The 18928-nt window shown below is 44.2% G+C and overlaps 1 protein-coding gene across 7 annotated transcripts in view; it reads left to right on the forward strand.

Moving 5' to 3' along the window:
* Ralgapa2 (Ral GTPase activating protein catalytic subunit alpha 2) overlaps positions 1–18928 on the forward strand; it is a 256314-nt gene that overhangs the window by 173955 nt on the left and 63431 nt on the right. For all 7 annotated transcript variants that reach the window (XM_063248618.1, XM_063248619.1, XM_063248616.1 and 4 more), the window contains 2 exons: positions 2273–2431; positions 14149–14276. In XM_063248618.1, coding sequence (XP_063104688.1) covers positions 2273–2431; positions 14149–14276 — 287 coding nt within the window. The remainder of the gene's footprint in view (positions 1–2272; positions 2432–14148; positions 14277–18928) is intronic.

Below are 18928 nucleotides of genomic sequence, written 5' to 3' on the forward strand. Positions count from 1 at the left end.
ATGTCCTTGGCAATGCCAACTGTGTTTGCACTCTGGAAGACAGCTGGCTGGAGTGTGCTGTAAGATCTTTGCTTTTTTTTTTTCCCTTCTTTTTGAGACGGAGTACTTCAGGGTGACTGAACTCACCATGTAGCCAAGGCTGACCTTGAATTCACAGCAATCCTGCCTGAGTCTCCTGAATGCTAAGATTACAGGTGTATGCCATCACACCAATGGTCTTTGCATTTTTATTAAAAAGGCAAAAGAAAGAGAGAAAAGAAAGGGAAATGTGAAGGAAAAGAAGGAGGGAGGGAGAGGAAGAAAGGGAGGACGGGAAGATGGATGGAGGGAATAGCGCTGGACTGTGGCTGAGAGGTAGAGGGTTTGCCCCCCACACACGGTCCTGAGTTCCACCTCCAGTACTGGAGGGGAAAAAAGGTGGGCATCGAGGAGGTGTTCAGCACTGCTTTGAGGACCCAGGGTTGTGGTTTTTTTTTAACTTGCGATGTGTTGGCTGCCTGCCACCCTTTAGCCTTTATATTTGTGGAGGAATGGTGAGGCAGAAGAAGAAAGATGTCCTGGGTGATTTTATGTTTAGAAGTTGTTGACCCCATTAAACCGTTATGCATCCTCATGACTTGTGCTCAGGTCCTGCAGTTGTATGTTCACCCACAATTGAATTTTGTACCATCCATGTGGGTACTGAGGTCCAGGTGCAAGGCTCTTTTTAAATAATTGACTTGCGCCATCATTCTCAGAAGCACAAGCGGGAAGAATACACAGGCATTGCAGCAAAGGGCTTCCTTTGTAACCTTATAAATGGAAAAGAGGCCGAATTGGGGTCACCTTGGGTTTCCCCTTTATGGTCAAATAGTCTATAAAGAAAATGACATGTATCCAAACATGCTTTCACTACATAGTATTCCAAAGCATCCTTTTAATCTTTAAAGACAAAACTAAACTGTTAGCTTTAACCCAGTATCTCCATTGTATGAAGCTACTTTTCACTTGTATGCTTCTAATGTTTGTCTGCTAGATGAGCAAAGGAACAGAAAACGTTTGTTTACTGTGATAGACATGATCCTGCCCTCTCTGTGCCATAAGCAGGAGCCACAGTCCTCACAGGCATCCATGGCCCTCACCTGTGGCCTACATGGTGTCTCAGCTTCAGCTAGGCTAGGCTTTCATCTTCAGCATTGAGATTCATGCTCCCAAGCTCCTCCCATGACTTTATGTGTGCTTTCTCCGGCAAGGGATGGAGTTATGAAAAGAGAATCTCTCATCTAATGGAGCCAGCCTAAAAAAACTTGCCTTTTCCCAGAGGCCTTCGTACTCTGACTACTCTGAGAGTGCAGGAATCTGTGATATGGTTGCAGACCTAGTGGCCTTTTGGTGTATAAAGTGATCAACAATCAACTAAAACTGCTTGTGCTATGACAGTAGGTAGCTTTTCATGCAGGCATAGCTACCTGAAGGACAGCCCAGGTGACTCTGGCCCAGGAGCTCCAGCCCTTCTGCACCCTGGGGAGACAGAGCCTTCCCTCCCTGAGCCCTACTTTCTACTTGTACAATAAGAAAGTGACGATGTGGTGTCATCTTATTTTATCACCACCACTGCCGTTATTAGAGCTAGCAGGAAGATTAAACCAGCTGTCTGTGTCTGCACATGTGGCACACTCATAGGGAGTGCTATTTAAATGCTCGCTACTTGGGCCCCATCACATGTAAGTAATATCTGTTCATTTCCTAAACAAAGGTAGTTCTATATATTCTTTTACTTGAAGGTACAACTCACTAGTAGTTGGTTACATGTTTGTTAGCAGTTGTGTTATAATGGCTTATGTTCTCTTACATTTATATTCTTTTGTTATAACCATTGAGTGAAGAGGCTTTAAAGTATTAATGTAATATGGAGTAAAACACTTATGTCATTAATTGTTTAGAAACTTGCTCAGCAATGTAAAGCCTGTGACTTCAATGCATAAGTAAAACTCCATTGAGAAAATGTTGGCAAGGTCTTGTCCCTATCCAGCCATCATGTGTCCTCGACACCAGGAGGCCAGTCTCAGTCCTGAACATACTTCATAGGAGATGATCTGTGTTTGTACAGAGCAGTGCTTTTTAAAGCCAATTAAAGACATCAGTATCGCGCCTTTTTTTTTTTTTTTTTTTTTTTGGTACTAGAGTTTTTGGTGTTTTTCTCTTAGCATTTCACAATTCCTTTGGGAAGCCTCAATCCCTCGGGAAACTGCTGCTACACCTTGACTCATAAAGTGCTAATGTGCTGTTGCAGCTCCGTCACTTGGGGAATGACGAGGTCCACATCGTCTGGTCTGAGCACTCCAGGGATTACCGCAGGGGCATCATCCCGACTGCTTTTGGTGATGTCTCCATCATCATTTACCCAATGAAGAACCACATGTTCTTTATCACGATAACCAAGAAACCTGAGGTACGTCTCTCCTGCCTGTTTGTCCTGACTCATGCATTTGCTGTAAAAGTCACTGTCACTGGAAAACAGTTACATGATTGTGCTAAAGGACACTCATCTCCCACTGGCAACTGACCTGTGTATATCCACATTACTTGTGCTGTGCAGGAATCAGCAGGAATTGGGGTCTTTAAAGAATCTTTCAGACATGAGCACCAACTGTCACATTTGATTACTTGGCCTCTATGAAAAGTGTATCAAAGAAATGTATATCTTTAAAATACTTTAAGTTTTTTAAAAGTTATTATTTTTAAAAAGATTCTGACATTAGATGGGCACACTGGCTAATAAGAGTTGAAGGAACCGCACTAGGACATCTTGCATTTGGAGACTCCTGGGGATGTAGAATCCAGCCTTGTGGGTGGGTGGGCATTGCCACCAACCCCTGGTGGACTGCAGGCGTGTCTTCCAAAGGACTGGCCGTGGGCATAGGACCCATGTGACAGGTTTGACAGTTCAAGCATCGTGCCCCAGAATCAATGCAGTCTGTCAATTGCTATTGATTGTAGGGTGGCTGGAACAATCTGTGGTCTCTGTTCCCTGTGCTAAATTGGCTGCAATTTCAATTGCTGTCATGCCTTCAGTAGTATTTTAGCAGTGCATTCTATTCTGATTTACTTTTGTTTTGGAATTGTTAAATATTTATCATATTAAGCTAGTCAAGAAAAAATGACTCTGTTTTTGATTGATATTACATATAACCTTCATTTTCCTTCCAAAGTGTTCTCTTGAAGGAGATGAACATTACCACTTTGTAAAAGCTCCCTGAGATTTAGAATAGTAGGTTATTCTCCGAGATTTGTTGCTCAAATCAGTACTGATAACCTAATCTAAAATATTAAAGTTGAGAGGATTAAATGAGCTCATTAGTAAAAAGAACTTCAAACAGTGCCAGGCCCAGAGTGAAAGCTGTGGTTCTTACTATTTTATCACTGCCTTAGTGTTCTGTTATAGTTACTAACATAGAAATAAAATCAATCCTGAAGCCTGTGTTTATCATGCATAGTAATTCTCTTTCTGGGTAAGCTTGGGTCAACTCCTGAATCAGGATTGCGCTGCCCTGGTTGGTGTGTGCTGCCATAAAGGGAGCCCTCTCCTCTGTCCACAGGGGAGAGGCCAAGGTTCATGGTCCCTGTTGGGAAAGTCTCTGTTTCAGACCTCCGCGAGTGTAAGGAGTTTCAGTCTTGTACTATAGGAAAGGGCATTAGTACTCATACTAGTACTTGTCCATGAGGACCACCACTCTCAATTCTAGAATTAAACTGAATACTATAATAATAGAGGTCCAGTCAGTTTAGTATCTTGCAGCGTTCAAAAATAGACGTTTAGTATTGGTTAACTGACTTTATCAGTTCTTTTTTGAAACTGCCCTCTAAAATGTAATTGAAAGTCCTAGGAGTGTCATCTTTATTTTTGAAGTAAGTGAAGATCATGAAAGGTGTTTCGATTCACTGGGAAGTGTCAAAAATGAGTTTTTAAAAAGTAGCATAAGGTGCATAAAAGTCTTAAATATACCTTTTAAATTTCCTGACAAAATATGTAAGTTTTCCAAATTTGATCATAAATTCTGACAAGATAAATTGAGCAAATTGCTCTCTTCATATTTTAATTCAAAAAGTCTAAAGGAAAGAGGAGAATAATGGGTACTAGAAATTTAGGGCTATCCCAACATTTAAAGTGCAGACCATTACAATGTAATAAAATTAATCCAGACATTTCCAGGGCAAGTGTGGCTGACCTTTTGTTCACCAACCACTGACCCCAGGGTGAATGCAAGAGGTTTTCGGAGGGAAAGTCTGTTTGTTTGGCTTGGGTCCCTGGTATTTAAATTGCATTCCCTAATCAAATGAAAAGGCTGTCCTCTCTATCAGGTTACAGAATCCATGGCAACATTTGGCCTTTTATATCCATAATGCTAGCCTTTTTTGTTTGCATCTAAGTAGAGACACCTGGAGCAATGTTAACATTAACCGATTTAGCATTAATAGCTTCATTATATAAGAATTTCTGATCAGATAGCTGTTACTTTTGTTATATTGCTTCAGCTTGTATTGTTGTCATTTTTTATCTCCCTGCTTGGCAACCAGGCAATGATTTGCAAATTTTTTTTGTCTTGATTAATTAAGCAATATAATTATCAGTAACCATGATGCAGTCTTTGCTCAACAAAGCTTCTGAGAGAAAACAATGGTAAGTCTGTTAGTGTGAATGCATTCCACGCGTCCCAGATGCACGAGGATATTATGGACAATGAGGGGAAAGGCCGCCTGCGAGCGAGGACAAAGGGTGCCACGCAGACTCGACACACTGCACATACCGCCAGGGACATGCTGCGGGCTCCCCGGGACACAGACGCCTCGTTAGATTACAGCTAGTCAGCAGAGATTAATTCTCAGCCATGTGGTGCAATAATTTACCCATTCCCTGGTCTTTTAACTGGAGTTCCTTGATATGGAAGTGAAGGCTTTGTATTCAAAAGCTTGATTTAACCTTGCCTACTTTTAGGGGTTGCCATCAAAATAATTATTTTTGCCTAGAGATTGTAATGATGCAGCTGCTTGAAGTTGAGAAATCCTCCTTTTGGAAATATTCCTGTACAAGTTTCAGAAATTGTAGGTGGAGTCAAAGGCATTCTTTTAGCACCTGTATATTTTATCAGAATGTAGTATGACTCTGGTCTAAACCCATTTCTTTTACTGATCTCTGGGCAGCCATACTTCCCTAAGAATAATTTTAATCCTTTTTTAGGAGGAAAAGAAAACCTCATCAGTACACAAAAGTCCTGCTCATTGGGTAGAGTCATGCATATTCAAATCACACTTTCATTCACTTGGCCTCATTAATAGCGTATGTAATAATGTGGGGCTATTTGTAATACAAGCTCACAGGCAGCATTGCTTCCAAGTCCTTTGAAATTTAACATATTTCGCTTTTTCATTCCATACACCTCCCTTAAATATACAAATTATGTGCCTGGCAGAATCTGCCTCCTCTTAGTAACATCCAGCATCTGTGACCTGGCATGCTAAAGCACGGGTGTGCGGCACCCAGAACCCTCAGGCTGAGGGCACTCCTCCCTCCTGGAGCGCTATACTGAACTACTTTTTTTATTATTAAATTGAAAAACATCAGTGTACATTCACTGCTAAATTATTTCATCATCTCATTGTTATTTTTAAAATGAACCCATCTCCATAAATAGTGATGTACTAGTCTGTTAGTTACAGGAAAGATCCGTATTGTTGTCAGGGTTATGGTCAAGCTTACATTTTTTTATACTTTCATCCCCAAGTCAGCCATGCTGGCAAGACTTGCACATAGGGCAACATGCAAGTGACTCGGGACTAGATAGGACACCCCGTGTTCCTCAGCAGTGTGACTCCCAGAGGTTCTGTGCTCTAGGGACCACCGTGTTGCCCTCTGGTCTTTCAGTGTTTGGAAAGGGATGCCATAGTCACTGTGTGTACCTTCATGGATCTAGGAAGGTTTGTTTCTGAGTCTGGGATGCGCTTAGCTCCAGGCACATCTGTGACCGTGGGAAGATGTCCTGAAGCATCCTTGACGGGATGCTGTTGAGAGGAGAGGAGGATGTGGCAATGGCGAAGGATTCCCTCCTCGCGTGCACAGACAGAGAACCATTCAAGTGCTCCAAGCTCTTCCTTCTCAGCCCTGGCCCATGTGGTATAGGCGAGGAGTCAAGGACAGGCTCAGGGGAAAAGAGCGGGCACCAGCAGCCCAGTTCACAGTTGTGCACGTGAGGTATCTCAGGCAGGGGTCTGTTCATTCTTGTCCTGGGGACCAGGGTCTCTTGATGTCTTGTCAGGGAATATAAGGACTGCCCCCAGGCCCTGACTCTGCCCATGGCTCTGTCAAGGTGGCATTTGGCCTTCTGTAGTGCCAGCAGCTCTGTGTGTGCACACATGTGGTTGTGCGCATTTGTGTGTACATGTGTGAACTTCCCTGTTCAGGATGACATGTAGCCTAGGACCTGGGTGTGGAATAGGTTCCCAAAATCCTGGCAGAAGCTGATTTTCAGAAGTCCTAGTGCATTATCACTGAGGAGGCCAGAAGGAGCGAGCATTGTGCTTGTGTGGAAAGGGGCCATGTCACTAAAGCAGCCTGTGACAGAGGGCATGTGCTTGACTTTGATTGTGGTTGTGTGAATTTCTTCCTTGTTATTTTACATGTGCAGCTTTCTTAAACATGTATGCCTACCCTGACCAGATAACCTCTTTAGAGATTGAATCCTGTCCTTCAGAATACTCTGGGGGAAGTGCCCTGGAAAGTGAGCTAACTTTGTCATATACAAAAAATCATTCATTTATAGAAGATTCCTGAGAATACCAAACCTGAAAATTTACTAAGATGATGTTAAATGGGTTGTTGTGGTGTAGTCTGTTAAGTGATTTAGTATATTATCATTATTAGCATTATTTTTAGTCCAGGAATGGCACTGAAAACTACATGAAAAAGTCTGTCATTTGCAAATGTGATGTCAAAATCAAAATTTTTTCTAACTCATAAGCACTTCTAATTAGAGGAATTCCCTGGATATTCCTTTGCCCAGTTTTTTGAAAGACTGAGTCACCCATAAGCAGTTACCAAAGAATAATAAAGAATAGTTATTTATGCAGTGAGCCTCACCACAAGCAGGAGACAGTCTGTAACCTAACTGTTGGCAATACACTCCTAGCTTCTGTTTTAACTTTCACAATAGTTTGGCTTTTGAGAATTCTTCTTGGTTGATTTTCCTGAGAAATTAAATTTATTTTCCCATTTCTTGCTTGGTCTTTGACATGCATGTCTTCTAGTCACTTGGTTTCTACCCTCTCCTTCGGTCGGCCAGAGTCAACCTGTGCCAAAGTGCTCCAAATGGCAGTGACAGCCCGGTCTGTGGCACAGACCTTGGGGTCTCCAAGGCAGCCTTTCTGTCCCTGTGCATAGACAATCTCCGCCCAGCCAGGCTGTGCTAGGGGACTAGGCCACAGTGCACAGGGGAGCTCTCCCTGAAATGTGCTACCTTGCTGGCTGTTGTTGCCGTTTTTGCTGCTTTGTTTTCTTCTTGAGCACTTTTATCACAACTCCGCCCTACAATTTTTTTTTTCCGCCCTACAATTATGAAGCCACTTCTAGTATTCCCCATAGGAAATGCACACAGTTGTTAGGAGTGTTTTCTAAATCAACTCTTTAAAGTGTGCAACTAAAGATAGAAAGTGGGAAGGGCCCTTCTTTCCTATTTTATTGATATCTTCCTTGCCTGGAGGATTTTAGGCTGTCAGTAACTCCTTGACTCTCTTTTTCCCATCTGCCCCCATGGGATGCCTCACTAGCTCTCCCTAGCAGGACCAACAGTTCTGTCCCTCTCCATTCTGCTGGGTTTCCTCAGGTCTCACTGCTTCCTCTAGTGTGCTGGCCTCACCTGATCTTTGCAGTTTGCAAAACCTCTGTTTTTACCTCAGGCTCCACAGGCCCACCAGACAGAAGACTATGGCAGTAGAAGTCTGTGGTCACCCCTTAAGCTCTGTCCTCAGCCTCTCAGTCATCCCCATGGAGTAGAAGGCAGATGGCCACGAAGATCTCATTCTAGAAACTTGGAGGGAGACAAGAGCTCTGGTTGACAGCCTGCAGCCAGACCCTCCAGGCTGGAGTTCTTTGCTCAGTCAAGTGGGTAGGACTGGCTTGGTAAGGCTGCTGCCTTTCAGACACTGTCAGGACCCTGCTCCACTCCCCTGGAGCCTACAGTTTACTGAGGGAGCCTCTGTTACAGAGTAAATACATAACAAGGTGGTTGAACCAGGAAGTTTCCAGTAGGAATCAATGTCACAAAGGAAAAATGAGAGAGGGAAAGGATGGGCAGGGAAAAGCCGGTTTCAGCTCAGATGGAGCCTTCCAGTTTCCAGCTCAGCCTGAAGGTGTGACCCTCACCTGCAAGAAAACGATCCAGAATCCACAGGACTTCTCCTGGGTTGTGTGGGGATTAAATCACACACCAGAAAGGCAGATAGCAGAGAATTGCGGCTCTTAAACAGAAGCCCAGAGCAAAAGCTTCTGGGAACCAGTGTCAGGGCAGGAGCCCGAAGGCTTGGGTAGCAGACACGGCGGGGAGTCATTCTGAGCTCCCTCTGCGAGAAGACTGGGAAGCCTCTCGTGTTAACAGAAGGAGGAGAATAAGTGGCTGCTTTGAAACATGCCCAAAACGTCCTGTTTTCAGCAGAGTTTGATTTCCAGAAGAAATATTTCTACAGAGACCATCCAGCCCGGGTGAGGGGAGCACAGAGCCCCACTCCAGCTCCTTTTCATCTTCCTGTCTCCCTGAAGCTGAGAGACAGGGATGGCTAAAAACCAAAGCTGAGAAGCACATGTGACAGTCACAGCTGGGGGACACAGGCTCATTGAAAGACAGAGACCTGGTCATAGGACTGTGGAGTGCCCCTCCACACCATTAGCCTTCATCAGCAGGACTTTGCAACTGAAAGAATTGCACATCTCAGATAGCATAAAATAGAAATCTAGAAGGAAACTCAGAGGCAATAGAAGAAAACAAACAGAGACATCCAAGAAAGCTTCTGCCGCTGCAGCTACAGAAAATGATAAGCACGGCCTAATTCCTGAGCAGATAACTGGAAACTCTCATGCGAAATACCTGAGTGTGCCAGTTGCCTTTACCTGGTGCTTTGTGTGTGGCTTTCAAGAACAAGAAGTATTTGAAAGGTAAAAACACAATTTTAAGAGACACCTCATATATCAGAACTAGACTTGGACATGGCATAGATTTGGGAATTATCAGATTGGGAATTTAAAATAACCATGCTAGTGCACTGTGGAAAAATATGGGTAGCACTCAAGAAGGGATGGCTAATGGAGGCAGACATAGAAACTCTGTGAAAGAATTAAAAGCCCATAGTAATGGCTGGAAATTATTCTACATTTGTGGCAAACACCAAATCACAAGTCCGTGATAAACCAAAATAAATACTAAAATAACTACACCTTAGCATATCATTTACGAACTGTAGAGAACCAAACACCAAAAAGAAGCTAGAAGAACAAAACAGCCAAGAGCAGCAGAGGCAGAAATTATGCAGGCCTCCTCTTCAGAAGCTGTACACAGAGAAAGAAGTGGTATTCTTAACGTGATAAAGAAAAACTACCGACCTGGAATTCCATATCTGGTGAAGTTATCCTTCAGAGGTGAAGAAGACCATTTTCCTGAAAACAAAACTTGAAGAAATTCGTGGCCAGTAGTCCTATGTGCAATTAATGTTAAACTCATTAAAACAGGGCAGGAGCACGCAGCTACATAAGGTAAAGAAAAAGTTTAGAGGAAGGAAAATTAGGGCACAGTGGACTCTTCCATATTTCTTACTCCTTACTGGTCTCATACATAACAATCTTCTCTAAGTCCTTGCAATTCGTATTTCACGATTATAGCTTCTGGGTAGGTAATGAATGACAGTCATGTCGTAAGGATGAAACCAAGGAATTGGGAATGGTGCTTTGGCTACTGTGAAGTAGTACAGTACTATTTGAAGGTGGTCTTGGGTTATAAATATGTATTTTCAAACAAACTCAGGGAAACTTCTAACAAAAGTATAAAAATAAGAATTATAATTGATATGCCAAGAGAAGAGAAAAATGAGATCACATAAAAGTCAGAGAAGATAAAAAAGGAGTGTAGACAAAAAGATGCAGGTTAAAAATAAAGGGGTAGAAAGGCTGTACCACCCTAACACTAATCAAAAAAAAGTTAGTGGTAGATGGAACCAGGGTTGGACCAGGTCCCTTGGAGATTCAGGAGTACAGAGAGGCTCCCCCGGGAGGTAACAGTGGAACCTGAGGCCCCAGGAGTGCAGGGGAGCCAGTAGAGAGGTCAGACAGGGCGGGGTTCCCGAGTACTACACTATAGTACTTCGAGGACTGGGGACAGAAAGGCCCGTTGGTGGCCAAGGGAGCCGAGAAGAGGATGGAGAAGCTGCAGAGCCTCCTGGGCCTCTGCCTGACTCGAGGGCCAGGCCAAGCTTTGAGCCCATCATGAGAAGCTCTTTGCTGTCCTAGGACCGTGAGGGTGTCCTCATGGCTTCTTGCAGAGGCTGCATGGTTTTAGCTGGACCATTTCAGGCTCTCAACCCTGCTGGGTTGGTGTATGATGAGGCAGAGGGAAAGGCAGCCCCAGGGTCTCTGCCAAGCCAGGGTTCCCTCTTCCCATGAACACACCAGATCGCTTAGCATGTGTGTGAGCCTCTGCTCTGACTCTGCTCGGCCCCATCTGTGTGTTTGTCTGTCTTGGGGTCTCCCTTGATAGTGTGCCCTGAAGGCGGGTAATGGAAGTGGTCAGTATATGTTTTTTTCATAGGCATTTGGTCACCTGCTCCGTATCTGTTTTTTAAAAAGTCTGCTAGAATTTTGTTTGGATTTGTGTTTGAATGTATAGCTCAATTTCATAAGAGTTGTCATCTAATAATATTGAAGCTTCAAATTTCTGAAATTTGTAAATCTTTGCATTTATTTGTCCTTTTTTTTTTTTTTTTCTTTTATAATACTTAAGATTGAGCCCAGGGCCTTCACACTGAACTCTAGATCGCCGCTTTTTAAAAAAATATTTTGAGAGATTTTTATAAGTTGTTAAATTACCTAGGCTGGACTCAAATTTGAAATCCTCCTGCATGAACTTCCCAGAGCGCCAAGATTACAGATGTGCACTACTGCACTTGGCTTATTCAGGTTGTCTTTCATTTTATTCAGTACTGAATGATAGTTTTGAGTATAGATGTCTTGCACATCTTTTGTCAAATTTTAAATTTTTGATGGTATTTTCAATAACATTGTTAAAATGCCATTTTCCAGTTGTCAGCTGCTAACATTCAGAAATATATAAATATGTTTATATTATATAACTAATAATTACAATACAATGTGTAAATATAATTGTATACAATATTTACACTATATCTAAATGTAGTATAATTGTTTTGAGAGGCATATTATATCCTGTGACTTAACAATAATTTACTTATTCTAAACTAATCTCTTTGGATTTTTTATAAGCAAAATCGTGTTATCTACAAATCAAAATTATTTCATTTCATCCTCATCTCTGTTTCCTTTTTTTCTTTCTTTCTCTTGTTTTTCTTTATTGAAATGCCCGTGACCTTAAAAAAAAAAAGAATAGATGAATGTAGATATCCTTGCCTATTCAAATCTCCAGGAGGAAACATTTACTATTTCATCATTAATTATTTTTTCCTTTCAGATATTAAGTTGAGACAGTTCTTCATTATTCCAGTTTTCTGTGGTTTACTCATTTGTTTAATCATGATTGAGGGTAAAATTTTATGTAATACTTTTGAGTTTATTAAGAAGGTCATATAATTCTTTTCCTTTATTCTATTAATGTGATAGATTACATTGATGGATTCATGAATATTAACATGTTCAGGACAGAGCCATAATTCGTGTGCCTCGCTGCCAGGCGGTATGACCCATTGTCGGTACCTGCACGACTGTCCCCTCAGGTGGCACAGTCACACATGGGAAAGTCATGCATGGGGAAATCATACCATTCCACTGCAACACACCAGTGGGAACATGTTAAACCCACTCAGGTTCTTCTAGCCAGTCCTACTCAGTCAAGACACATTGTCCTTTGGTGCATTGCTAGATTTAATTTTGCTTTTCAGCTATTAAAGCACTTTTGAATGGTTGTTAAGGAATACTGGTCACCAGTTTTCTTACCAGGTCTGTCCCAGTGGGCACACAACCTTCCCTCACTACTATGTCCCAGTCCCCTCTTCCATTGCTGCCTATAGAAAAGGGGTTTCTGGGAGAAGGGTGTAGACCTAGGCTGCAGACCCGTTCATTAATTTAAATTATGTGAAATATTATTGACTTTGGCTCACTTACCAGATGTTTGTGTCCCAGCTTATGCTCGGCACGTTGCTGTTCACTGAAACACCCGCTGCAAGTCCAGTCACCTCTCAGTGGTCTTCTCACTGTTTCTCCTGTGTCCAGCCTCTGGAACTGGGAGGCCACAGGACATTGTCCTTGAACTCTTCTTTTACCCTTTGCAGACATCAGACAGTCTTGTGGCTAGAAATCTCATCAGCAGTTGAGCACCTCTTCCATGTATTTGCCTACTGTAGGCCTCCCCTGACTTGTAGCTTGGTTTAGCCACAGCCTGCTCATCTATCATGGCGATGCCTACAGGCCTGTCTCAGAGTGCACTGGGAACGACCCTTCTCAGCCTCTGTGTGTCAGGGAAAGGTAGTCCTCACCTTCAGGCTGCCAGGCCAGAAGTCACAGCACCATCTCTGATGACAGTCTCTCTTTCCCAATTCATCCGCCATCCTCACAAACTCTGTCAGCCTACCTTCAGAACACGATCTGTCCAGAAAGCCCCCAGCTCACCCACATCTGCGGCCATTCCCTTCCAGGCTGCTGTCTGTCTCTTGCTGGAGTGTTCATTACTTCCCCAGGTGATTTTGCCTTTGCAGCTTTCCCAACATAGTGGCTGGACCAGGGCCTTTAAAATACAGGTTAAATTGGGTGCTGCATTACCATGAAGCCCTTCAGAAAGGCCTTCAACTACTCAGAGCAGAAATCAAGAGACCCTTGTTTCCTGTCTCCTTAATGCCCTCTTCCTCCTCCTCAATTTCAGTGGCTCCCTTGCTGCTCCTGGAAACACTGTCCTGTTCTACCATGGGCCCGCACATTTCCTTCCCCCCAGAATGCCTGTCAGGTGATCTAGCTATGGCCCATCTCCACTTCCTGTGGATCCGAACTAAAATGTCACCTTCTCTTCCCACCCATCCTGTCCATTTGACCGAATTCAGAAATACCAAAAAAAAGGCCTATTGCTTTTCTCTGCTTTTTCACCTTAACACTTTTAATATACAACATACATACTTTATGCATTTTCCTAGCTGAAATCTATAGTAAATTATAAACTCAGTGAAATCGGGGACTTTGTATCATTCCCTGTTGTGCTCATTGAATAGAACAGTTATCTGTGTAATAAATGTTTTGTGAATAAATACGAAAGTGAAAGAATGAATGAATATGAGTCACCCTATTGCCTGTTCTTGTAGGGCTCACAAGCTCCATATTAGATGGATGAGAGGGCGGAAGAGAGAGAGATCCATGAGAGACAGGCCTGAGGACTTTGAGGGTTGCTCCTGGGGTGGACATGGGTCCAGCAGAGGAAATCCAGGTTTCTAACTATTAAAGAAGTAGGGGAACAAAGATCAGGCAGTAAGGTGGCGGCACAGGGGAAGTGAAGAAGAATGAGACCTACAGATAGCACCGTGCAGTTAGAGACAACAATGACCATTGTGTCCTTTACTCATTACACACCTTGGATCCATGGCAGGAGAATTACCAATTCTACCTTGTCCCATGTGGAATAATCTATGCAATGTAGCCACTTAGGGTGGCACCATTTTTAGAAATGACAACACAGAAAAGACAAAAACTCTTGATGACAATTTGCCATGTGAAGTTTTGCTGGAGAGCTCCTGGCACAGGCTTCTGGAGCTACTGTCTCAGACTGTGTCCCATGACAGCCAGTATCTGTCTTGTGGGTGACAGCCTCCATGTCCACTCCAGGTCTCATCTGTCCTCCTCTTTGGTTGGACTCCTACCATACAGTTGCTGAAAACTGCTTTTCCACTCTGAATCCCCAGGTGCCGTTTTTTGGGCCTCTGTTTGACGGAGCCATCGTCAGTGGGAAGCTGCTGCCGAGCCTCATCTGTGCCACCTGCATCAATGCCAGCCGGGCTGTGAAGTGCCTCATCCCACTCTACCAGAGCTTGTATCTTTTTGCTTTGCTTGTGCGGCCCCCCAGTCCCTCTCAGCACCCAGATCAGGGCAATGTTTGCGGAGAGGTAAGTAGTAGAACTCTTTGTCAGTCGGTGTTGGAAACAGCAGTGTGATTTCCATACCACTCATTAATCCTTGCTAAATGTAATAGTTGTGTGCTGCATCAGATTAGGAAGAGTTTGCGGTCATACTTTACTCCTAGAAGTGGTGTCAGAAAAGCTGTGACCCTCAGGGGCTCCTGGCTCCTTTGGCATCTCTCCCCTCTCCCCAAGCGCAGGCTATTCTCATTCTCCCTGGGTGTCGCAGACCACTGTTTGGGACAGATGCAAGCAAAATGCAACATGCTTTTGCAGGTGCCTCCAGGCAGCCAAAAGTAAATTAGCTGACTCTCCTAAACCAAAGGGTGTGGCAGGTACCACCTAAGGAGTGTGGTAAGGATGTGAGGAGGCAGCAAAGGGAGCTGCAGTGTCCTGTGTCCGGCTGAGAGGCAGGGAGGCAGCCCAGATGAAGTGTGTTTGGATTCCAAAAGTCACTTTGCAACTGTTCCAGTTCATTAACATCTTTTCCTCTAGTTCATTATCTTGTCTCTAAAAGCAGAAGAAATTTTGCTTTTCTAATTTTTTCTCAAACATTAATTGGCATGTTGTAATCCTTAAATCTGAGCATGAATCTAATTATAAGAAAAAGATTAAGGTGAGTGGCTTCATAAAATTGCACAAAAAAATCTGATTTCCTAATAAAACTTAGTCTCTTTGTTCCTGATTGGTACTGAAAATGATTTAAAAAAAAAAAAAAAGCGCACTGTATTTGACCTCTCTCTGTAGACTTCTCCCAGCCTAATCGTAAGTGATGGGTTGCTGGCGGGTGTAGGGTGGATGAGAAATAACACATGTGAGCAGATACAGTTTGTGAAAAATACCTTTCATTAAAACCCTGGTCACTTCATTGACTGATTCGGCCTTTAGATTAAAAAAATACATATGCCATGTGGCAACTGAGAATTATCATAGAAATTAGTGGTAGAAAAGAGCTATTAGGTCCCATCTGGTCCCTCCCCCGGGGCCCGGCAGCCGTGTTCCCTCCAGCGTTCCCTCCTGCTTTGTCCAGGCCGTGGCAAGGTTGGGGGACAGGGCCTGCACAGTGCCAGCCACAGTTCTCTTGGCTTCATCTCTGGGCTGGTGTCAGCTCGGCTTCAGCACATGGTTTTTGTCTCCCGTGATGTTAGAAAGAGCCAGACCTCTCCAGCAGCTTGTGCATCAGCTATAATGCCAGGGACCCTCGTCATCACCTCTGATGGGTCAACGCACAAATTCGTTTGCAAATATGAAAATTCCATTGATTTCATCATGTGTTCTCTGCTTGCCAGTCTTCTCATTATGAGACATGTGCCACGTTCTTCTGCTGAATCCTGCTTTCACCAATGAGAATCCATGTGTGCCATGGGAGCCGTGGGGTTAAGGGGAAGCATTAGTTTAAAATATTTTTTTAAAATTCAAAGGTTAGCATTCAACATCACTTGAAAACTTTTCCCAAGAGCCCTGGCAGGACCAGTGTGCGCATCAGCTAGGGCTGCTGGTGTCAACATGAGTCAGGACGCACCACGCTTGGAAGTAACTCGTAAGACAGCTCCCTTGGCACCTCGGAGACCACTGGGTACAGAAGGGAGGGAGGAAACCAAGTAACAAAGCCTGCCCTCCTGGTCATTGTAAAATTTTGTTGTCTAGTACTTTGAGTAAATTCAGTTAGTTGGTATTAAATAAATTATTTTTAAAAAGAAATAAATATTATACGTGACTTTTATAGACATAAGTAATAGGGAAATTTTTGCAACCTTTTAACTTCTCTCTTCTTGCTGTCTGCAGAAAGATTAAGGAGAAACAATTAAGAAAAATTAGTTTTTGTGATTTTATTCTTTTAAAACATGTACTAATTTTTTTTCTGGTTTTGTTTTGTTTTGAGGCAGGGTTTCACTATATGGTTCTCACTGGGCTTGAACTCACTTTGTAGCCTAGGCTGGCCTCGAACTCTCATGGAGCCTCCTGCTCCATGGAGGGGCCAGATGGGACCTAATAGCTCTTTCCTACCACTAATTTCTATGATAATTCTCAGTTGCCACATGGCATATGTATTTTTTTAATCTAAAGGCTGAATCAGTCAATCCTGAATGTTGGGATTACAGGCATGCACCATCACACCTGGCTCAAGAAAGTATACTAATTTTTAAAGCTCCACACATGTCCCTGGCTAGGATATTCCTAATGAGATGCTCCTTTGCTGTCTCATTCAAACATTGAGGCCACCCCTGCTATGGCCTATGTGAGTGTGCCTTGGCTTACGTTCAGAATTGCTGCTTTAGTGACACATCTTGAGTATGACACTACAAATGTCGAGCAGTCCACAAGGCCCTGATTCTTGGTGTCTCATTACAGTGTGCATTTGCTAAACACGGTTCCTGTGAACAGCCTGTCTGTTCAGGTCAGAATGAGGAGCAGGGAAGGGAGGGTGGGTCCTAGACCTTGGCTCTCACACAGAGGTCAAGGAAATAGTTCTATGAAGGGAGAACTGGAAAATTGAGGGGAACAAGGGTCAGAGGCAGGGAGTAAGGGGGGCCTCTCTGAGGAGAGGGCACTTAGGCAAAGGCTGGATGCTAGAGAAGAGCTGTCCTCCCAGGGAGGAGGCGCCACCCCAGCAGTGGGCACAGAACTGGTGTTCTGGAACAGCACGCAGGTGTGCTGGAGAGGCTGGGGAGCAGCCTAAGCCCATCCGTGCCTGCAGTGGACCTGAAGGCAGCTTAGACAGAGGTGCCAAGGAAGTCTCCTGGCTCTCCTTCTGCACAGCCGGGACGCTCGTTCATTAGCAGAACACTGTAGAGTGAATGCCTGGGCTACCTGCTGGAGGGGCAGCAGGTGGGGAGAGCACGCAGGGCTGGGGAAAAGTTTGAATAGTTTTATCACTCTTGCACGATGGCCGTGTAATGTACACATCTGAGGACTTTTCACTCACATGTGGAATCCCAGAAGGGACGCCATCCGCGCAGCTCTTTGTGCCAGTATGGTTTGTTCTTAGCACACGAGTGGAATTTCTCCACAGAGCCAGCTTCCTCTGTGCACACCACACTGTCATGCAGTGCTGAGTGAGAAAGGAGACCCCGGTCACCCTGCAGTCCCTGTACCCCTGTGTTATGACTGTCACAGAAGTAGCCAACTGTCACAGGAGTGACACAGCAAGAAAAAGTTGTATAGAGACCCTAGATATTTCTCCTGGCACTGTTACTTGTTTTCTGCATCCAAAGCATGGATGCTTTTCTGCCCAGCAGGAAAGCATGACCACAAGAGCCAGCTCCCCGCTAAAAGTGCCGTCCTGGGGGAGCCCTGCTGCTCCCTACACCCCACTGTGCCCTTGGTGTTGTCCCTCAGCAAGCCCAGAAGGCTGGTGATCAGGGCCCTTAAGAAAATAAGTTGTTGCTTGCTCTTTGCATACCACCATTCCAGAAGAATGGGGCCCAAAGCCCAAGAAATAGCTGCTTTTACTGTCCGCTTGAGACACTAGCCATGGCCAAGGTGCTGACAAGGAAAGGGAAATTTAGCTGGCAATCCAGGCCATTCTGCCCTGGCAGCCCTGATCACCGTTTTGTTGCTGACACATCACACCTTGGTACTCGGCTGCTTTGAAACTCACCCAGTTTGGTACTTGACCATTTTGTCCCAGTTACTGTCATTTGCTGAGAACCTGAAGTGTAGGCTAGAACATGTTAGGTCACTGGCCTTGGGGCTCCTCCCCTTTCCAAGCCAAAATAGTTTCTTTGGTACTCAGAGTTTGGGCCAGATCCAGTTCATAATAGGTAGCGAAGTGCCACCATATTTGGATTACAACTGTTAGGCAAAGAACACAGCCAAGCCACTCCTTTCTTCTCAAGGCCACTCATTTCTTGAGTGTCAGAGTGATGTCCTGTAAGCAGAGAATCTGTCCTGTGGTTGACACTGTCAATGAACCTGAGCTGGGAGTATTTGCGTTTTTGTATCACACATAGCCAGACGTTGAATCTGGTGATGGGTGAAGACAAGGCCGGAGGAGCTGCTTTGGGACAGTGCTGTCCTTCCTGTCCCTTCAGGGAGGGACCAACAAGCAGCAGCCTTCAAGTGGGGTCAGCTAGGAGTCACCCTCCCAGAAGACTTCGCTAGATGTAGAAATGGACACAGCTAAGTATGAGTTTTATTCAGTAATGTTCAAGGGAATAGTTTCTGACTGACCTGAGGATTTGGGCAGAACAAATTTGCCTTTGGGGCCCTCCTCTTCCTCCTACTCCTCCTGTAACTGTAAACTCAGTTTAGAATCAGTATGAAGAGGTTCTTATTTGGGATTCTCTTGACTGACTCCTCAAATGCCTGGAACTCTGTGGCAGAAGTACATAGAAGGCTAAAAAATACCATTATGTGATCAAAACAGAAAAGTGAGCACAGTAGGGCTGTTTTTGAACAGTACCCTCCTCCATGGGCTCAGTCAGGCCTGCCAAGGGACTCTTCCTCCTGTACCCCCTGCTCTCCAAGTGACAGGGCTGCCCCTCACCTGCCATCTGCTGGCACAGCCCTCCTGGTGGCTGAGGCCTCCACCTGTGGGAGAGTGCTGCTGTCAGGATGCCTGCCA

The sequence above is a fragment of the Cavia porcellus genome, unplaced genomic scaffold (assembly GCF_034190915.1).
Source record: "Cavia porcellus strain 051 isolate PalLab524CR breed Dunkin Hartley unplaced genomic scaffold, mCavPor4.1 scaffold_5, whole genome shotgun sequence".
NCBI classification, from domain to species: domain Eukaryota; kingdom Metazoa; phylum Chordata; class Mammalia; order Rodentia; family Caviidae; genus Cavia; species Cavia porcellus.